Source organism: Pristiophorus japonicus, chromosome 4, assembly GCF_044704955.1.
Source record: "Pristiophorus japonicus isolate sPriJap1 chromosome 4, sPriJap1.hap1, whole genome shotgun sequence".
In the NCBI taxonomy this organism is placed as follows: domain Eukaryota; kingdom Metazoa; phylum Chordata; class Chondrichthyes; family Pristiophoridae; genus Pristiophorus; species Pristiophorus japonicus.
In genome coordinates, this window is record NC_091980.1 from 177,065,809 (window position 1) to 177,086,613 (window position 20,805).

A 20,805-nucleotide genomic window follows, 5' to 3' on the forward strand; every position below is an offset into this window, starting at 1 on the left:
AACGTGGAACACAGACGCTTCAGAAATTGCAGGTGGCCTGGGAGCCCATGAACTGACTTAAAAACGTATTGCACGGGACTGCTCTGTGCAACACCCTCCAAGCCAAGTCCCCAATAAATAGAGGGAGGACTCCCATGTAGAGAGAACACCATTGGGAACCTCCGCCTCCTCCGGACGGCAAGATGGTGCATCATGGCGTGTCCGGACGGCAGACAAGGATGGTAAAGTGGAGAGAGGAGAACTCGACAACAGCTCTCCAACAACTCTTTTAGAGTAAACAAATAAACATTAGATCAAGTGCCCCCCGATCTGGGGGACACTCCAGACACTTTTAACTGCCCTCTTTTTAAAAATTTTTTGGGGGGTTTTTTGTGGTTTTTTGTGTGGGGTTTTTTGTGTTTTTTTTGGGCATTAAAATCATATAATTTACAAGTGCCCCTATAAAAGGGGAGGGGGACACTAAAACCCAGCAATTAAAATAAATTAAACTTTAAAACATAAAATCAAATTAAAATTTGGTTGCCGGGGGTGATGATGCACTCCAGTCCCTCCGGCACCCACCTCTCGCGGAAGGCCGCGAGTGTACCGGTGGACACCGCGTGCTCCATCTCCAAGGACACCCTGGCTCGGATGTAAGCGTGGAAGAGAGGCAGGCACTCAGGCTGAACGACCCCCTCGACCGCCCGCTGCCTGGACCGGCTGATGGCACCCTTGGCCGTGCCAGGAGCAGTCCTACGAGGAGGCCCTCGGACCTACCCGCTCCCCTCCGCACAGGATGCCCAAAGATCAGGAGTGCGGGACTGAAGTGCAACCCGAAATTGAGGAGCAGCCCCTTTAAATAATGGAACAGGGGCTGCAACCTCCTACATTCAATAAAAACGTGGAACACGGACTCTTCCAGAGCGCAGAAATTGCAGGCGGCCTGGGAGCCCGTGAACCAACTTAAACATTTATTGCATGGGACTGCTCCGTACAACACCCTCCAAGCCAAGTCCCCAATAAATAGTGGGAGGACTCCCATGTAGAGAGCACTGCATTGGGGACCCCCGCCTCCTCCGGACGGCAAGATGGTGCGCCATGGCGTGTCCGGATGGCAGACAAGGATTGCAAAGTGGAGAGAGGAGAACGCGACAACAGCTCCACAACAAACCTGAGTATCTCACAGGTGCACACATTACATCATGCGCCTGCTGGTGCTTTGTCCCTAGATGTTGATTGTGAGCACAGGCTATCTCACTGCTGGAGCCATTGCAGCTGAGCGAGCAGCCTAGCTGATTTGACCCTCTGTGTGGGGGAGTGGTGTTCAAGGCCAATTGCAGCACCCTCCCTCACAACCACTGTCCTCCCACCCCCCTGGGCGATCAGCGAACTCTGTGCAGAACCTGGGACCTTCCTGGGCTTGCTGGCTTAGCCTGGGCAAAGCCATTGAACCACAAAGCAATGCATGTTGGTAAGATATTTATCATGCACAATTTGTCTTCAGTGCATGCCACTGAGAATTACGTGCCGTGACATGTCCTTGAGATGGTTGTTCGGGGGAATCCCCCGCCACCGTGTCCGAATGTGACAGCGCTGGCGAAGATTGGGAGTGGGCGACAAATGGCTGTTTTTGATTGGACCGCACGACCCCCTTTCGCTTGGTGCCAGCCGCTGTTATTTTCTGATTGGCAGAGGGTCTCAAACGATGCCTGACGTGACATCACGGGTGGTGGTTGGACGCCACTGCGTTGCCACGGGAAACGGGCAGCCACTGAGAGCGGCACAGCGCAGAAATGCCGGTAACGGCGGCGGCGAGTGGAGCCGGCGGCGTCTGTCCGACAGGCGGCGCTGTGGCGGGGCAAGGTGCGGGGATGCGAAGGGGGCGGAAACAGCACCGCGGGTGGTGGGAGTGCGACATTGCAGGCGCGGGGCGCATGGGGGCGGGAGCTGGAATGTGATTGGCGTGGCGGAAATGATTGACGGCGCCAGAACCCGCTGCAGCGACCGCCTGGGCGGCGGGGCGGGAGCTCGCTGCCGATTGGCGGCGCCGGGGTGATTGGATTGTGACGAGCTGTGATTGACAGGTGAGACAGGAGGTAAACAGCAGGTCGGCGCGCAGACCGCGATGGTGAATGCGAGTGGTGTCAGCAGTGTGCACAATCCGGTATAAAACGGTGCAGTTACCTGCGGGTAAGTAAACCTTGCAACAGGCACAGTGCCGCATCGCCTTTAACTCTGTGCCGTGCAACCGGACTCCCCTGGTTCCGCCCAACCGGGACCGTACGAAGCCAGTGAATTGTGGCTCTGTGAACACTATGTTTCTCCACTGCCAGCGGACCGGCTGGAAAGCGCGTTGTCAATCCTGAGCTGCCTTACTTTTCTGATCCAAAGAACAGAGGAAGGGCCAGCATTGTTGTTGTACTTTTGCTGTTTGCAATGCGAAAAGTTTTGGAGGCTTTTTGATGCACCCAGTGCGTTTAATTCACTTGTTCTGGTTTCCGGGACATGCCAGGGCAGCAGATGGAGGCAAAGATACATCAAAGATAACTTTGTTGTTGGCAAAGGTTTGTTTTGGACGCGCGGGATTTATTTATTTTACAAATTAAGAGTTGACTAGTCGCTGTTGCGTTGTCTTGGTATTTATTGTTTATCTTCCACCGCGATCCTGTGCTCATTAACTGAGGTTCGGTGAGGAAATACAGACTTCAGCTTTTGGTGTTGGCAAGAAGCGTGTGCCCCTGGAGCCAGAGTGCATCAACCGAGCCCGGGTCCGATCCGCTGCCAGTTGGGTCTGAGTCTGACCTAGGGGGCCTAAGACTGACCCGGGGAGGTCCAAGGGGTCTGAGACTGACCCGGGGGGGGGGGGGGGGGTGTCAAGGGGTTTGAGAGACTGACCCAGCGGAGTCCCAGGGGTTTGAGAGACTGACCCAGCGGAGTCCCAAGGGGTCTGAGAGACTGACCCGGGGAGGTCCAAGGGGTCTGAGAGACTGACCCGGGGAGGTCCAAGGGGTCTGAGACTGACCCGGGGGGGGGGGGGAGAGATTCAAGAGGTCTGAGAGACTGACCCAAAGAGATCCAAAGAGTCTGAGAGACTGACCCGGGGAGGTCCAAGGGGTCTGAGAGACTGACCCAGGGAGGTCCAAGGGGTCTGAGACTGACCCGGGGTGGGGAGATTCAAGGGGTCTGAGAGACTGACCCAGCGGAGTCCCAGGGGTCTGAAACTGTCCAGACGGAGTCCAAGGATCTGAGACTGACCCGGCGGGGTCCAAGACTGACCTGATGGGAACTCAGGTCGGGGGTTTGTCTCTCGGTTACCTGGAGATGTGGAGGAAGGGACTCACTGCTGGGTTGTTTGAGGTACAGAGGGAGGAAGTCTGAGTTCTGAGCTTTCTGGGGTACGGTTATGAACAGCTCCGAGTTAGGGAAAGATCTCCGATTCACTTTACCTAGGAGAATTTTGAAGAGCTGCAGGCGGCGCTGGGAGAGATGCCGTCATCACCCTCCCTCTGGGCCGCTATCTCTTTCTCCAGTGTAACTGCCCTCATACACTCTTATGACTCACTGTGTACTATATGCAGTGTAACTTCCTCAGCACGCTCTCTGTCGCTCACTCGCTGTATCTGCAATGGAATCTTGTTTGTATATAACGTTGATCTGTAACTCAGTGTATCCTGTCTGTCTCACGTGGCCTCTTTATCATCAATGTAACTTATATACGATCGGATGTACCTGCTGTGCCTCATTTGTATATCCAGTGCAACTCTGCCTCATTTGTATATCCAGTGCAACTCTGTGTCTCACTCCGTATATCCAGTGCAACTCTGTCTCACTCTGTATATCCAGTGTAACTGTGCCTCACTCTGTATATCCAGTGTAATTGTGCCTCACTCTACATCCACCGTCACTCTGTGCCTCACTGTATATCCAGTGTAACTCTGCGTCTCATTCTGTACATCCAGTGTCACTCTGTGCCTCACTGTACATCCAGTGTCACTCTGTGCCTCGCACTGTATATCCAGTGTCACACTGCACCTCGCACTGTATATCCAGTGTAACTCTGTACCTCATTTTGTACATCCAGTGCAACTCTGTGCCTCACTCTGTATATCCAGTGTAACTTTGTGCCTCACTCTCTATATCTAGTGTAACTCTGTGCCTCACTGTATATCCAGTGTCACTCTGTACCTAGTTTTGTATATCCAGTGCAACTCTGTGCCTCACTGTATATCCAGTGTCACTCTGTGTCTCACTGTATATCCAGTGCCACTCTGTGCCTCACTCTGTATATCCAGTGTAACCATGTGCCTAACTGTATATCCAGTGTAATTCTAATCAAATGTAACTCTGTGCTATACTCTGTATATCTAGTGTAACTGTTACAAATCACCTGATGCAATTTTCTGTATATCCAATTAAACTCTCATCCAGTGCAACTCTATGCTACACTCTTTACATTAATGTATCTCTTTGTGTCACTCATTGTTTTGTCGTACTTCACTCACTAACGCTCTACTGTTAACCCTAGTGTATCCAACTTGAACAGTTCAGGTATCAATGTGCAAGTACCGGACCTGTCAGCTACCCTATCCGCCCCTGATGAGTCTTCTGTGTGTTAAACTTTTCATTTAACTCAATCTCTTTTCACCCTCGGACTGTCTGTTATTTTATTATTTGGTTCTCACCTTATTCAGCACTTTCCTGATTAGTTTCTAGGTTTCAAAAAGGGGAGCCAGAGAAGGCAACCTTTATCACCTCACTGCATCTTGCTGCCTCACACTTCAGCCTTGGGCTCTCCTTAATTAGGCCCAACATTCGCTGCTTCTTTGCCAGAGGGCGGGCATGTTTGTGACTGCCAGTTCTGCGTGTGCTGAGATGTGAAGTGAAACAATTGCTTCTGATTTTCTCTCGGGTTTCCCCTGGGTCCTAGAGCCTGTCGGATAGAAATTACAACTCCAGTCACCAGCAGCCAGTTATAAACCAATCACAATTGACTCACGGCCTAACATTGTTGTAAACGCGGGATATTTTATCACCATTAACACCACATTATGAGAGTTATTTTCTACTTTTGAGAAGGTAGTAGGCATGGCTCGAACATTCAGCATCCTATTCAACCCTGAGCCGAACTTCTGACCTCATGTTCTCTCCATCTCAAAAACCACCTGCTTCCACCTCCGTAATCCGCCTCTACCTCAGTCCATCTGCTGCTGAAACCCTCATCCAAGCTTTTGTTACCTCCAGACTCGACTATTGCAATGCTGCCTTGGCCTGTCTCCATCTTCCACCCTCCATAAACTTGAACTCATCTAAAAGTCCTGCTCTTCATCATCCCTGGCCACACTGGCTCCAAATCCCCCAATATCTCACATTTAAACTCCTCAACCTCATTTTTAAATCTCTTCATAGTCTCACCTATCTCTCCCTATCTCTTTAATCTTCTTCAGCCGCCCCCAACTTTTCAATCCTCCGGTGCATCTATCTCTCCCTTTGCCTCACCATGGAGGTCGTGCCTTCAACCATCTGAGCCCTAAGCTCTGGTATTCCCTCCCCAAACCACTTGCTACTCTACCTCCCTCTGCTCCATTAAGACCGTCCATAAAATCTTTGACTAAATTTTTATCCCTCCTAATATTTCCTTTGGCATCCATTTTTTGTGATTACCGCTATAACAAAATGCAAGTTATTGTATTATTAGAGTTCTTTCCACTTTGGGAATGGTAAGAAAGCACTTGCAGTTATATAGCGCCTTTCACAACCTCAGAACCTCCCAAAGCATTTTACAATCAATGAAGCACTTTTTGAAATGTAGTCACTGTTGTAATGTAGGGAAACGTGGCAGACAATTTGAGCACAGCAAGCTCCCACAAACAACATTGAGATAAATGACCAGATAATCTGTTTTTGAGTGATATTAGTTGAGGGATAAATATTGGCCAGGAAACTGGGGAGGACTCTCCTGCTCTTCTTCAGTATGGTGCCCTGGGATCTTTTGCCTCGGTTTAATGTCTCATCTGAAAGTCAGCACTTCCAATAGTGCCACACGCCACTCCCTCAGTACTGCACTGGAATGTCAGCCTAGACTATGTGCTAAAGTCTCTGGAGTGGGATTGAACCCACAACTTTCTGACTCAGAGGCAACAGTGCTACCCACTGAGCCACATTAATAGAGTTCAATGGTCTCTTTAAGATGCGCCACTGTGCAACGCTCCAGGCAACCCGCGCAGCCGGCTTTTCAATGCAAAAACCCTTAAAGGGGCTGCACGGCACCAAAAATAATTACAGTGAACATTGGTAGAGTTGTATGAGTAGAGTTCTTTCCTATTTTGTCGTAGGTATGTAGATATGTTTTATTTACTGCAAGACTGTCATTTCTGTTTGTGATTGACTTATCGCATTTCCCCCTGGTCTTCCAAAAGCAGTGAATCATCATAGGATAGGACAGAATCAAGCTCCACTCGGCACTTGAGCACATCATCTCGGCTGACAGTACTAAGAAAGTGCTATATTGTTAGAGGTGCTGTCCTTTGGGTGAGATGTCAAACTAAAGCCCCGTCTGCCCTCTCAGGTGGATGCAAAAGATTTGAAGAAGGGCAGGAGAGTTCTCCCCGGTGTTCTGGCCAATATTTATCCTTTTGCCAATGCCGACAAAACAAATCAACAGGTCATTTTATCTCATTTGCTGTTTGCGGGATCTTGCTGTGCATCCATTGGCTACTGCGTTTCCCTGCAAAGCACCAAAATGATACTGGGGCTAAAAGGGTTAAATTATGTGGACAGGCTGCACAGAGTAGGCTTGTATTGTCTTGAGTACAGAAGATTAAAGGGTGATCTAATTGAAGTGTTTAAAATGATGACAGGATTTGATAAAGTAGATAGAGAGAAACTACTTCCTCTGGTGGGGGAGTCCAGAACAAAGAACATAATCTTAAAATTAGAGCTATGCCAGAGGTGATGTCAGAAAACACTTCTTCAGACAAAGGAAAACTAGAACCATCTCCTCCAAAAAGCTGTTGAGGTTAGTTGAAAACCTTAAAAATGAGATTGATAGATTTTTTATTGGGTAAGTGTATTAAGGGATATGGAATCAAGCCAGGTCAATGTAGTTAACATACAGATCAGCCATTATCGAGTAGTACAGCGGAACAGGCTCGAGGGGCTCAATGGCCTGCTATGATCGGCTGTTATTCTCAGCGGTATTTAATGCTGGGACAGTGCACTCCCTTCCCCTCCTGACTAGTTGCTAGGTCTGACGTGGGAAGGAGGAAGGGGAAGGAGAGGAATAACTTGGCACAAATGCTTCCCAGGAGGATGAGTTGCTCCTGTGATTGTGCCCACAGAGTATGTAGCCAAGCCCAATCCTGCCCGCACCTTATGGCTAGACACGCACATGTATGCAAGAGTCATGGAGCCGCTACAGGAGAGGTCGCTAACCCGCCAGCATTGTTCTGGAGTCTCCATGAATTTATGGATTCATCCCCAGAACACTGCTGCAAGCAACCCAGGAGAAAAATCAAAGCGGCAGTTTTGTTTATTAGTTATGAACATATTGGAGATGGGAAGAAAGGCTGTTTGACTGACAGTCAAGATTCATCCATTCGGGTAACCAAGAGTCTGCTCGCTGGCATGGGCAGATGGTCTGCCGGCAGGATGGATGTGTCTGGCGACCAGTGGTGGGAGCGTGGGGACGGGGGCAGTGGGAGGCGGTAGGTCAAGTGACAACACCTCCTGGGATATATCCAACCAGAGTTGGAAACCCTACTTAGCCCACGGTCCTTGGGACAATTGTCGTGTCCCCCTCCCCCACTGCTACTCTGTTGCTGATTGCCTAAGAGAGCAATGATTGAAGCTGAGGTATTCTGCCCAGGGACGTTGCGGTCTGTGTGACCCAGTTATACACTGCCTTTACCATCGGGGGAAGCTCTTGCTGGAGTTCCTAGAATGGTGTGTGATACACGGATACTTTAAAAAAGAAGGGAGAGAGGAACAAAGGGGCAGAATGGAACACAAAAGATAAACTATTATGTAAGCCTGCGGTTTCTCTGAAATATGCAATCAAATAATTCATTGGGATGAAAGTCGGACCTTTCTAAGTGTGGTATCCCACAGTGAGATAATTAATCACATAGTGGGCTTGTTCCCACACCACATAGTCAACTGGACATCTCTCCACTCGAGTCTGTGGCCACAGCCTGACCACACTGTACTGATCTGATCACAGCTCTTCCCAGAGTTTTACTAAATGGCCAGCAACCCCCACTGCAGAGAGGAAATATCGAGGAGTATCCAAAATTTACTGCTCCCCCACTTGTCTAATAATATAATGGCAACCAGATGCAGGTAAGGTTTCTGCTTCTCTTTATTATGTTGGATCTTTTTGTGTGTGTGTTGGTGGGGAGGAGATGGGCAGACACAAGAAAGAAAGACTTGTATTTATTCAGTGCCTTTCATGACCTCGGATGTCCCAAAGCACTTTAGAGCCAACATAACATAAGAAATAGGAGCAGGAGTAGGCCATTTGGCCCCTCAAGCCTGCTCAGCCATTCAACAAGTTCATGGCTGATCTGATCTTGGCCTCAACTCCACTTCCCCGCCCGCTCCCCATAACTCCACATAAAAAGCCAATGAAGTACTTTAAAAAAAAATTGAAGTGTGGTCACTGTTATAATGTAGAAAACACGGCAACCAAATTGCGCACAGAAAGGTCCCACCGACTGTAATTTTATAATGCACAGATCATATGTTTTTAGTGATGTTGATTGAGGGAAAAATATTGGCCAGGACACCAGGGAGAATTGCACTGGTCTTCCTCGAAAAGTGTTGAGATATTTTACATCCACCTGAAGGCCTTGATTTAACATCTCATCTGAAAGACGGCACTTCTGACAGTGCAGCACTCCCTCAATACTGCACTGGAGTGTCAACCTAGATTTTGTGCTCGAGTGTCTGGAGTGGGACTTGAACCCACGACCTTCTGACTCTGGCCTATTTGTGACTCCAGACCCCCAGCAATGTAGTTGACTCTTAGCTGCCCTCTGAAATGGCCTCGCAAGCCACTCAGTTGTATAAAGTGACTCACCATCTTCTCGAGGGCAATTAGGGATGGGCAATAAATACCGGTCTTGCTGGCGAAGCCCACATCCCTTGAACGAATAAAAAAAAAAAAAATCTTATCAGTATATCCCTCTATTCCTTTCTCCTTCATGTATTTGACAAACTTCCCTTAAATGCTTCTATGTTATTTACCTCAACTACTCTTTGTGGTAATGAGTTCCACATTCTTACCACTCTTTGGGTAAAGATATTTCTTCTGAATTCCCAATTGGATTTATTGGTGATTATTTTATATTTATGGCCCTTTGTTTTGGTCTCCCGCACATATTTGCATTTATATAGCACCTTTCACAATCCCAGGACATCTCAAAGCACTTTACAGCCAATGTGTTTATGTGGGAAACGTGGCATCCAATTTAAGCACAGCAAGCTCCCACAACTAGCAATGTGATAATGAACAGATCATCTGCTTTTAGTGACGTTGGTTGAGGGATAAATATTGGCTAGGACACCAGGGAGAACTCCCCTGCTCTTCTTCTAAGTAATGCCGAGAGGGAAAACGGGCCCTCAGTTTAATGTCTCATCTGAAATACAACAATTCTGACAGTGCAGCACTCCCTCAGTACTACATTGTATCAGCCTAGATTTCATATTCTAGTCTCTGGAGTGGGACTTGAATTCACAAATCTTCTGACTCAGAGGCGAGAGTGCTAACCATTGAGCCACAGCTGACATTTGTTTTGTAGCAGTGTGATGAATGAGCAGTTAATCGGTGTTCGCTGAGGTAGGGATGTTGTTTATATCCCGTGTGAGACCCCAGAGAGTGCCGGCAGTAAGAGTGTGTCACGTGCAGTCGGCCTTAAGCCAATAAGTTACCAGAATGACGCTGGTCTTTGTGAATCTGGGTAGCTTTTCCTTTGGCTCAAGGACAGTGGCACCAGGCTGGAGCCACTGGCCCTAAACAAATGCATTTCATAGAGTTCCCCGCTCTTCTCTGTACGGCACATGACCGTTGACCGCTCCCTGAATAGGCAGATTAGAGATGTGTTTAACGCCTCAACTGAAGGGAGGTACCTTCAGTGTTCTGTCCCCTATCAGCCTGGGTCTGTGCTTTTCAAACTTTTCTGTGTGGGCGAGCCCCTAAAAATATTGACACATTCCTGGGGACAATCCCCCCCTGTAAATATTGAAACATTCCTGGGGATCCTTTCACCCCGTGAATATTGACACCTTCCTTGGGAACCCACTGCAAATATCAACACATAACTAAAGTTAAACGTTTGCAGGTGGATTTATTTATAAAATGTACAAGTGAGTTGTGCACTGTGGACGCAGTGTCTAAGAGACACTTTGCCCCAAACCAATGGTAGACGAGGATATTGTTGCAAAGGCACAGAATGTTCAAGAGCCAGCTGATAGAGGTATGAGGGGTGGTAAGCCTTTGCTGATCAGCAGCTGCGCCCGCGGGGCTTCAGTGCTCCCTGTGGGCAAGGCCAAGTAGGGTGCTGAGCGTGAGGGAGTCGAGGCTGCAGTACCACAGACAGCTGGAGGGGGCAGTGTAGCTCAGTGCTGTGCAGACTTTGATTTGGAAAGGTGGCAGGGAATTTGATAGCGATCGATAGATGTGCAGTGCAACTGAATCTTGATCACAGCTAAAACCCTAGATTACCAACAACTTATATGCCCGAAGCAGCACTTTTACTGGAGTGCGTAGGAGAAAATGCAATCTTCCACCAGGACCTGTAGTAGCAACTGAAAGACTCCGTGAAGAGGTTAATTCTGCTTTATTAGGGCTATCAGTGCTTTTGAAATCCAGTTTGGTGCCCTTCTCTATTGTACCACCATTTTCTTCCTTCCTCTACTGAAGGCATTGCTTCTTCCTGCGAAAGAGCAGCCCCTCGTACTGTGCCTAAGCACCCATTCTCCATGGTGGGCCCCAGACAATGAATTCAGGCTATTTTACCATGGGAGGCATCACAGCCAGCTCTCAGTGATCTCTGTGCACATCCCCTTTTCAGCAGTAGATCGTGATCAAGAGTGTGAGCCCTGGCCTGTCCAGAGGCTCTTAAGCCCCCTTTAAAGGGCCCCGATGTGAGCATGGGATCAGCTAATTCAGCACAGACCAGAGCTAGAAAGGAGACCTCTGTAGTGTGCAGCACTGCTGTGTACTTCATCATGTGGTGCATTGAGGAATGAGCTGATGTGATCTTCGAAGGTCACCTCTAATTGGAAATTTGTTGCATATGCGTTTTGTTTACGTAGGTCCATTTTATAAAATAAACCCATTACCAATGCACCACCAGAGATTATCGTAATCCCCCCCCCCCTCCCTTCTGGCATCCTGCAGAGCTGGTGTTTAGTTTAAAGCTTCATTTCATTGCATTGTATTTGATAGACTTGCATTGATTGATACAGCATCTTTCATGACCTCAGGGCATCCCAAAACTCTTTACAGCTTTTCGAAGTGTAGTCACTGTTGCACTAGAGGGAAACGTGACATCCAGTTTGCGCACAGCAGGGTCCCATAAACAGCAATGAGATAAATGACCAGGTCATCTGTTTTTAGTGATGTTGGTTGAGTGATAAATATTGGCCAGAACACTGGGCCACGCCTCATCCGAAAGACAATGCCAAAACACACCAGTCCATGCAGGGTTAACGGGAAAGGCAGTATTGGGTGTTTAATGCAGTGGTTGCAGCCACAGGGTGCTGGCTTGCCTACACAGCTGGGATTTATGATCTCAGCAGCGTACGGTGGAAGTGCACTCACTCCTGATTGAACTGATTTATGGATATCGCGGTGCCAACATTGCAAAGCGTTCAATCAGCACACTTGTACTTACCAAACTAATGGCGCCGGGTGCTCAGGACGACCTCCGTGAATGGCCAGAATGTAATGGTGCCTATGTGTTTAGTGATGCTGCGAGGCAGAGTGGGGAGAGGCAACTGACCATCTTTGAGAGCAGTGCGGGTTGAGGCCGTGACAATTAACTTGGCTCTTTGTAGACAGCGACTGTGTGAGAGATCACAGAGGCATGGTTAGAAATTATAGTTGGCGTGAAACAGTTTCTTATTTATTTGATCAAAAACCCCTCATAATCTGAACACCTTTGTTAAATTTCCTCAGGACCTTCTCTGTTCCAAGGAGATCAATCTCATTATTATTGCAAAAGCAAAATACTGCAGATGCTGGAATCTGAAATAAAAACAGAAAATGCTGGAGTTTTCATCAGGTCAGACAGCATCTGTGGAGAGGACCAGAGTTAACGTTTCAGGTCGATCCGAAACATTAACTCTGTTTCTCTCCACAGATGCTGCGTGATCCGCTGAGATTTACAGCATTTTCTGCCCATTATTATTGCTGCTGATTCTCTCCAGAGGAAATGTGATTATTCTTCACTGACAGAGACCTTTGGGTCAATAAAAGGCAAGGACTAGGACCAGGGAGAAGAGAGAAGGGTGAAGAGCATTTTTTGTAGCTAAACGATTCCTTTTACTGCTTGGTTAGCTCTTAAGTGTTCCATTGCCATTCCAATCTTAGTAGTTTATCCCTATATTGAGGTGTAGACCAGTTGATTTAGGAGGGAGTATCTGGGTGACACTTTATAAAATATACTACCTATAACTTAAAAAAAATTGCAGAACTTCAATGAGCTTTCTGGCCTTCTATCAGCACAGATTAACTGTGCCCAGTAGAAAAGATTTGTGTCCTGCGGAAGGTTATTCTGGACTCGTGAGCAAGATTAATGAGGCCTGTAGATCCTTTCCATGGGCAGTGACTAGCATGAATAACCTCTGCACACAATCGGCCTACAACCATTAAGGTCTCTTTTTTTTTAATATATATATATATCTATCTATATCTATAATATCTATATAGAAACATAGAAAATAGGTGCAGGAGCAGGCCATTCAGCCCTTCTAGCCTGCACCGCCATTCAATGAGTTCATGGCTGAACATGAAACTTCAGTACCCACTTCCTGCTTTCACGCCATACCCCTTGATCCCCCGAGTAGTAAGGACTTCATCTAACTCCCTTTTGAATATATTTAGCGAATTGGCCTCAACTACTTCCTGTAGTAGAGAATTCCACAGGTTCACCACTCTCTGGGTGAAGAAGTTTCTCCTTATCTCGGTCCTAAATGGCTTACCCCTTATCCTGAGACTGTGACCCCTGGTTCTGGACTTCCCCAACATTGGGAACATTCTTCCTGCATCCAACCTGTCCAAACCCGTCAGAATTTTAAACGTTTCTATGAGGTCCCCTCTCACTCTTCTGAACTCCAGTGAATACAAGCCCAGTTGATCCAGTCTTTCTTGATAGGTCAGTCCCACCATCCCGGGAATCAGTCTGGTGAATCTTCGCTGCACTCCCTCAATAGCAAGAATGTCCTTCCTCAAGTTAGGAGACCAAAACTGTACACAATACTCCAGGTGTGGCCTCACCAAGGCCCTGTACAACTGTAGCAACACCTCCCTGCCCCTGTACTCAAATCCCCTCGCTATGAAGGCCAACATGCCATTTGCTTTCTTAACCGCCTGCTGTACCTGCATGCCAACCTTCAATGACTGATGTACCATGACACCCAGGTCTCGTTGCACCTTCCCTTTTCCTAATCTGTCACCATTCAGATAATAGTCTGTCTCTCTGTTTTTACCACCAAAGTGGATAACCTCACATTTATCCACATTATACTTCATCTGCCACGCATTTGCCCACTCACCTAACCTATCCAAGTCACTCTGTAGCCTCATAGCATCCTCCTCGCAGCTCACACTGCCACCCAACTTAGTGTCATCCGCAAATTTGGAGATACTACATTTAATCCCCTCGTCTAAATCATTAATGTACAATGTAAACAGCTGGGGCCCCAGCACAGAACCCTGCGGTACCCCACTAGTCACTACCTGCCATTCTGAAAAGTACCCATTTACTCCTACTCTTTGCTTCCTGTCTGACAACCAGTTCTCAATCCACGTCAGCACACTACCCCCAATCCCATGTGCTTTAACTTTGCACATTAATCTCCTGTGTGGGACCTTGTCGAAAGCCTTCTGAAAGTCCAAATATACCACATCAACTGGTACTCCTTTGTCCACTTTATTGGAAACATCCTCAAAAAATTCCAGAAGATTTGTCAAGCATGATCTCCCTTTCACAAATCCATGCTGACTTGGACCTATCATGTCACCATTTTCCAAATGCGCTGCTATGACATCCTTAATAATTGATTCCATCATTTTACCCACTACTGAGGTCAGGCTGACCGGTCTATAATTCCCTGCTTTCTCTCTCCCTCCTTTTTTAAAAAGTGGGGTTACATTGGCTACCCTCCACTCGATAGGAACTGATCCAGAGTCAATGGAATGTTGGAAAATGACTGTCAATGCATCCGCTATTTCCAAGGCCACCTCCTTAAGTACTCTGGGATGCAGTCCATCAGGCCCTGGGGATTTATCGGCCTTCAATCCCATCAATTTCCCCAACACAATTTCCCGACTAATAAAGATTTCCCTCAGTTCCTCCTCCTTAATAGACCCTCTGACCACTTTTATATCCGGAAGGTTGTTTGTGTCCTCCTTAGTGAATACTGAACCAAAGTACTTGTTCAATTGGTCTGCCATTTCTTTGTTCCCCGTTATGACTTCCCCTGATTCTGACTGCAGGGGACCTACGTTTGTCTTTACTAACCTTTTTCTCTTTACATACCTATAGAAACTTTTGCAATCCGCCTTAATGTTCCCTGCAAGCTTCTTCTCGTACTCCATTTTCCCTGCCCTAATCAAACCCTTTGTCCTCCTCTGCTGAGTTCTAAATTTCTCCCAGTCCCCAGGTTCGCTGCTATTTCTGGCCAATTTGTATGCCATTTCCTTGGCTTTAATACTATCCCTGATTTCCCTAGATAGCCACGGTTGAGCCACCTTCCCTTTTTTATTTTTACGCCAGACAGGAATGTACAATTGTTGTAATTCATCCATGCGGTCTCTAAATGTCTGCCATTGCCCATCCACAGTCAACCCCTTAAGTATCATTAGCCAATCTATCTTAGCCAATTCATGCCTCATACCTTCAAAGTTACCCTTCTTTAAGTTCTGGACCATGGTCTCTGAATTAACTGTTTCATTCTCCATCCTAATGCAGAATTCCACCATATTATGGTCACTCTTCCCCAAGGGGCCTCGCACAATGAGATTGCTAATTAATCCTCTCTCATTACACAACACCCAGTCTAAGATGGCCTCCCCCCTAGTTGGTTCCTCGACATATTGGTCTAGAAAACCATCCCTTATGCATTCCAGGAAATCCTCCTCCACCGTATTGCTTCCAGTTTGGCTAACCCAATCTATGTGCATATTAAAGTCACCCATTATAACCGCTGCACCTTTATTGCATGCACTCCTAATTTCCTGTTTGATGCCCTCCCCAACATCACTACTACTGTTTGGAGGTCTGTACACAACTCCCACTAACGATTTTTGCCCTTTAGTGTTCTGCAGCTCTACCCATATAGATTCCACATCATCCAAGCTAATGTCTTTCCTAACTATTGCATTAATCTCCTCTTTAACCAGCAATGCTACCCCACCTCCTTTTCCTTTTATTCTATCCTTCCTGAATGTTGAATACCCCTGGATGTTGAGTTCCCAGCCCTGATCATCCTGGAGCCACGTCTCCGTAATCCCAATCACATCATATTTGTTAACATCTATTTGCACAGTTAATTGATCCACCTTATTGCGGATACTCCTTGCATTAAGACACAAAGCCTTCAGGCTTGCTTTTTTAACACCCTTTGTCCTTCTAGAATTTTGCTGTACAGTGGCCCTTTTTGTTCTTTGCCTTGGGTTTCTCTGCCCTCCACTTTTCCTCATCTCCTTTCTGTCTTTTGCTTTTGCCTCATTTTTGTCTCCCTCTGTCTCCCTGTATAGGTTCCCATCCCCCTGCAATATTAGTTTAACTCCTCCCCAACAGCACTAGCAAACACTCCCCCTAGGACATTGGTTCTGGACCTGCCCAGGTGCAGACCGTCCGGTTTGTACTGGTCCCACCTCCCCCAGAACCGGTTCCAATGCCCCAAGAATTTGAATCCCTCCCTGCTGCACCACTGCTCAAGCCATGTATTCATCTGCGCTATCCTGCGATTCCTACTCTGACTAGCACGTGGCACTGGTAGCAATCCCGAGATTACTACTTTTGAGGTCCTACTTTTTAATTTAGCTCCTAGCTCCTTAAATTCTTTTCGTAGGACCTCATCCCTTTTTTTACCTATGTCGTTGGTACCAATGTGCACCACGACAACTGACTGTTCTCCCTCCCATTTCAGAATGTCCTGCACCCGCTCCGAGACATCCTTGACCCTTGCACCAGGGAGGCAACATACCATCCTGGAGTCTCGGTTGCGTCCGCAGAAACGCCTATCTATTCCCCTCACCATCGAATCCCCTATCACTATCGCTCTCCCACTCTTTTTCCTGCCCTCCTTTGCAGCAGAGCCACCTACGGTGCCATGAACTTGGCTGCTGCTGCTCTCCCCTGATGAGTCATCCTCTATATATATATATATAATATATATATATATATAAAATCAGGAAGTGGGCGACATCTTTAGTTGCCCTGAGAGTATTAAGAATCAACATAGTGTGGGATTGAAGTTACATATAGGCCCAGCTGGGTAGAGGTAGACATTAGTGAACCAGTTTTTTTTTTAAACAACAATCTGGCAGCTTTCATGGTCAATTTCCCCAATGGGCCAGCCTACAAATTTCCCAATTTGCTATGATGGGATTGCTGTTCCAATACCATAACCACTAGGCCAGCACACAAATAATTCAATTGGAGGTTTTATGTTGGTTATGCACAGACCTGACCAAATGATGCCTGAGTATCCATTTTCCCGGACATGTTTTCCAGCTGGGTGGGACTGCATTCGTCTAGTTCCATTCTTATCTATCTAATCGTAGTCAGAGAATCACCTGCAACAGCTTCTCTTCCCATCCCCGCATTGTTGCCTCTGGTGTCCCCCAAGGATCTATCCTATTTTTCATTTATATGCTGCCCCTTGGCGACAACGTCAGTTTCTACATTTACGCTGATGACACCCAACTCTGAACCAGCGTGGCGGCCCCGACCTGCGAGGAAACACCAGCGGTAGGTCGAGGCCATAAAAGGTGAGCGACCCTGGAAACAGTGTGGCGGCATATCATTTCAGGAAGCAGCGCGAGCTGGTGCAGGAGAACGACGTCTTGGAGGAGGGCGACTGGATTGGACGTCGCCAAGGTCCAGGTCGCTGATTGGAGTGTGGGCAGGTACAGCAGGAGCGGTGCAGTTGAGGCACAGGAGCGGCGAGTGATCGTGGAGCGATGTGATCGGGGCCCAGGAGAGGCATGAGTTCGGGGCCCAGAAGAGGCGTGGGCCCGGGTCAGCACGGACCAGCCCACACTGCGATATGTGTGCGCACTAGGTCCGTGCAGCAGAGCAGGTCTCCAATCGTCTTGGTTAATCCTCGCCACTGGACCAAGACCTAGCTCTGTCAAGCCCGTATGGTGGCTGGTGTGCAACAGCCACCACACGTTAAAAAAATCCACGCACAGGCATCTTCCACCCTTCAATATGCAGTTCGGGACCTGGAATATCAGATCTGTCATTGAAACACGTGTGACCTCATCCCTTTTTGGTGTGGAAGCAAGTCATCCTCGATACAAGGGACCGCGTACCTTACTATCACTTCTCTCGACCCCTCCACGGACTCTAAATTATCAGACTGCTTATCCAACATCCAGTTCTGGATGAGCAGAAATTTTCTCCAATTGAATATTACAAAGACCGAAGCCATTATTTTCAGTCCCCACCACAAACTCCTTTCCCTTGACACTGACTTCATCCCTCTCCCCAACTCCTGTCTGAGGCTGAACCAGACTGTTCGCAACCTTGGTGTCATATTTGACCCTGAAATTAGCTTTTGACCACATATCCGCAGCATAACTAAGACCACCTGTTTCCACCTCCGTAACATCGCCCGTCTCTGCCCTTCCCTCAGCTCATCCACTGCTGAAGCCCTCATCCATGCCATTGTTACCTCTAGACTTGACTATTCCAATGCACTCCTGGCTACGTAAACTAGAGATGATCCAAAACTCGGCTGCCCATGTCCTAACCAGCGCCAAGTCCCGCTCACCCATCACCCCTGTGCTCACTAACCTATATTGGCTTCTGATTAAGCAATGCCTCGATTTCAGAATTCCCGTCCTTATTTTCAAATCCCTCCATGGCCTCGCTCCTCCCTAGCTCTGTAATCTCCTCCAGCCCCACAGCACCCCCCGAGATATCTGTGTTCCTCAAATTCTGCCCTCCTCAGCCTCCCTGACTGTAATCGCTCAAGCGTTGGTGGCCATGTCTTCTGTTGCCTAGGCCCCAAGTTCTAGAACTCCCTCCCTAAACCTCTCTGCCTCTCTACCTCACTTTCCTCCTTCAAGATGCTCCTTAAAACATAACTCTTTGACCAAGCTTTTGGTCACTTGCGCTAATTTATACTTATGCGACTCGGTCTCAAATTTTTATCGCATAATACTCCTGTTGTGCGCCTTGGGATGTTTCACTATGTTAAAGGCGCTATATAAATTCAAGTTGTTGTTTTGTTTTAGCACCACCTGTCTTTCCTCTCCTGAGCCACCCATGGAACCGGTCCTCTTCCTGGGTACAGTATCACAGCTGATGTTTGTCCTTCGATGATCTTAGCTGCTCCTATAATTCAAAACTGTTGGTGCTAAACATATTAAATTATCCAATAATTTAATAATAGTAAAGTAGGAGTTTAATGCCAAAAATAAATTTGAACCATCAGATAATTTTGAAGAAAGCAATTTTGAATCACGAGTGGACTGTACCATGATGAATTCCTGTGGGGGGGGGGGTTGCGTGGAGGTGGAGGGAGGCATAGTCTGCAAATCTTGGTTCCTCCTAATTCCCAACTTATGTCTAACCTCTATGGGTTTAGGTGAGTGGGTTACAGCCAGGGAGAAAGTCTGCACTCCATGGGCCCAAGTTTCCATACGATAAAAAACGGGCGCCCCTCCGAGCTGGGCGCCCGTTTTTCGCGCCGAAAATGGCGGCGGAAAAAAAATGCGCGATTCTGGAGCGCTTTGCAGCTCCATGTCTTCTTGGTGCGGCGCCCAGGGGGACGGAGCCGACACTCACGCCGATTTTGTAAGTGAGAGGGGGCGGGTACCATTTAAATTAGTTTTTTTCTTGCCGGCAACGCTGCGCATGCGCGTTGGAGCGTCCGCGCACGCGCAGTGTGAAGGAAACATTGGCACTCGGCCATTTTTGTAGTTCTTTGTAGTTGTTTAATTTTTGAACATTTTTTAATAAAAGCACATTGCCATCAACACATCAGCAGTGAGAAGGCTGCAGGAAGCCTCAGAAAGTTGAGGCAGCCGTTTCCCTCCCCCCCCGCCCGCCATCGGGAACGGCTCCCCCCCCCCCCCCCCGGCGGGAGCGAACGGCTGCTTCCCCCCCCAGCGGGAACGAATGGCTGCCTCCTTCCCCCCCCCGCAGGAACGAACGGCTGCCTCCTTCCCTCCGCGGGAACGAACGGCTGCCTCAACTTGTGAGGCTTCCTGCAGCATTCTCCCTGGGTGAAGCACTTTCTTCGCTTATAAATTTTTATTCAGGTTGGATTTATTTGTATAATATTTGTATAAGTATAAATAAGGATTTATTATAGAATTTAATGACTTCTCTTCCCCTCCCCTCCACCCCCCCCCCCCCCCCACCTCGTTCTGGACACCTAATTTGTAACCTGCGCCTGATTCTTTAATGTGTAGACAAGGTTTTTTCAGTTCCACAAAAATCTTCACTTGCTCCATTCTAAGTTTGTTTGGAGTACGTTTTCACTGTGGAAACTTTGAAATCAGGCGTCAGTGGCCGGACACGCCCCCTTTTGAAGAAAAAATTCTGTTCCAAAGTAAAACTGTTCTAACTGACTAGAACTGCAGAAAAAAAAATGTGGAGAATTGCGATTTCTAAGATAGTCCATTCTCCACCAGTTGCTCCTAAAAATCAGGCGCAAATCATGTGGAAACTTGGGCCCCATATGGGGCAAACACAAACGGTACCTATGAATGACAGGACATGGCCATTTGACGACACTGAGATGCTGGTTGCTAATGAAACGAGGCCTATCCTTTGGAGGTCAGATGAAAGAAAGACTTGGATTTATTTAAGGCCTTTCACGCCCACCGGATGTTTCAACGCACTTTACAACCAATGAAGTACTATTGGAGCGTAGTCTCTGTTGTAATGTAGATGATGGCGAGATGGAGCGGGTAGATCACCTCCACTATCTGCAATGCCGCAAGGAACTTTTTATTTAATATAAAAATAATTCTGAACATGTTGTTATAATTTGCAGCCGAACCCTTTGTTTTTTCTGTAGTTCAGAGACAAGCAAGATTCTGTTGAGGCCTGTAGTTTATTTTGTCTTGGGAGGGTGTGGCGGGGAGAGGAAATATATAAATCATTTCACATCAGTCAGGCCTACTCAAAGCCAAGTTCCTTCCTGTTGTGAAGCGTGGCAAACAATCAGAGGCCAGAGCTTCCTGGGCTCACATTGGGTAGGTCGCTTCCCCTCTCCCCGCCCCCCCCCCCCCCCCCCCATCTCCTCTAAAGCAAGGCTCGTTGCGCTTGGATGTGGAGGTAAACAATACTTTCTTATAGATCTGAAAAAAACCACATAGTGGCTGAGCCAGGGCGCGTGTTCGCTAAATATATCAGC

At 47.6% G+C, this 20,805-nt stretch overlaps 1 protein-coding gene across 4 annotated transcripts in view; it reads left to right on the forward strand.

The window, feature by feature from the left end:
• The first annotated feature begins 2,074 nt into the window (after window positions 1–2,074).
• Window positions 2,075–20,805, forward strand: part of LOC139263176 (bcl-2-modifying factor-like) — a 113,891-nt gene continuing 95,160 nt past the window's right edge. For all 4 annotated transcript variants that reach the window (XR_011593056.1, XR_011593057.1, XM_070878849.1 and 1 more), the window contains exon 1: window positions 2,075–2,169. Coding sequence is in view for 2 of the 4 variants with exons in the window: in XM_070878849.1 (XP_070734950.1) it covers window positions 2,112–2,169 (58 nt within the window). In the remaining 2 variants the exon portion in view is untranslated. The remainder of the gene's footprint in view (window positions 2,170–20,805) is intronic.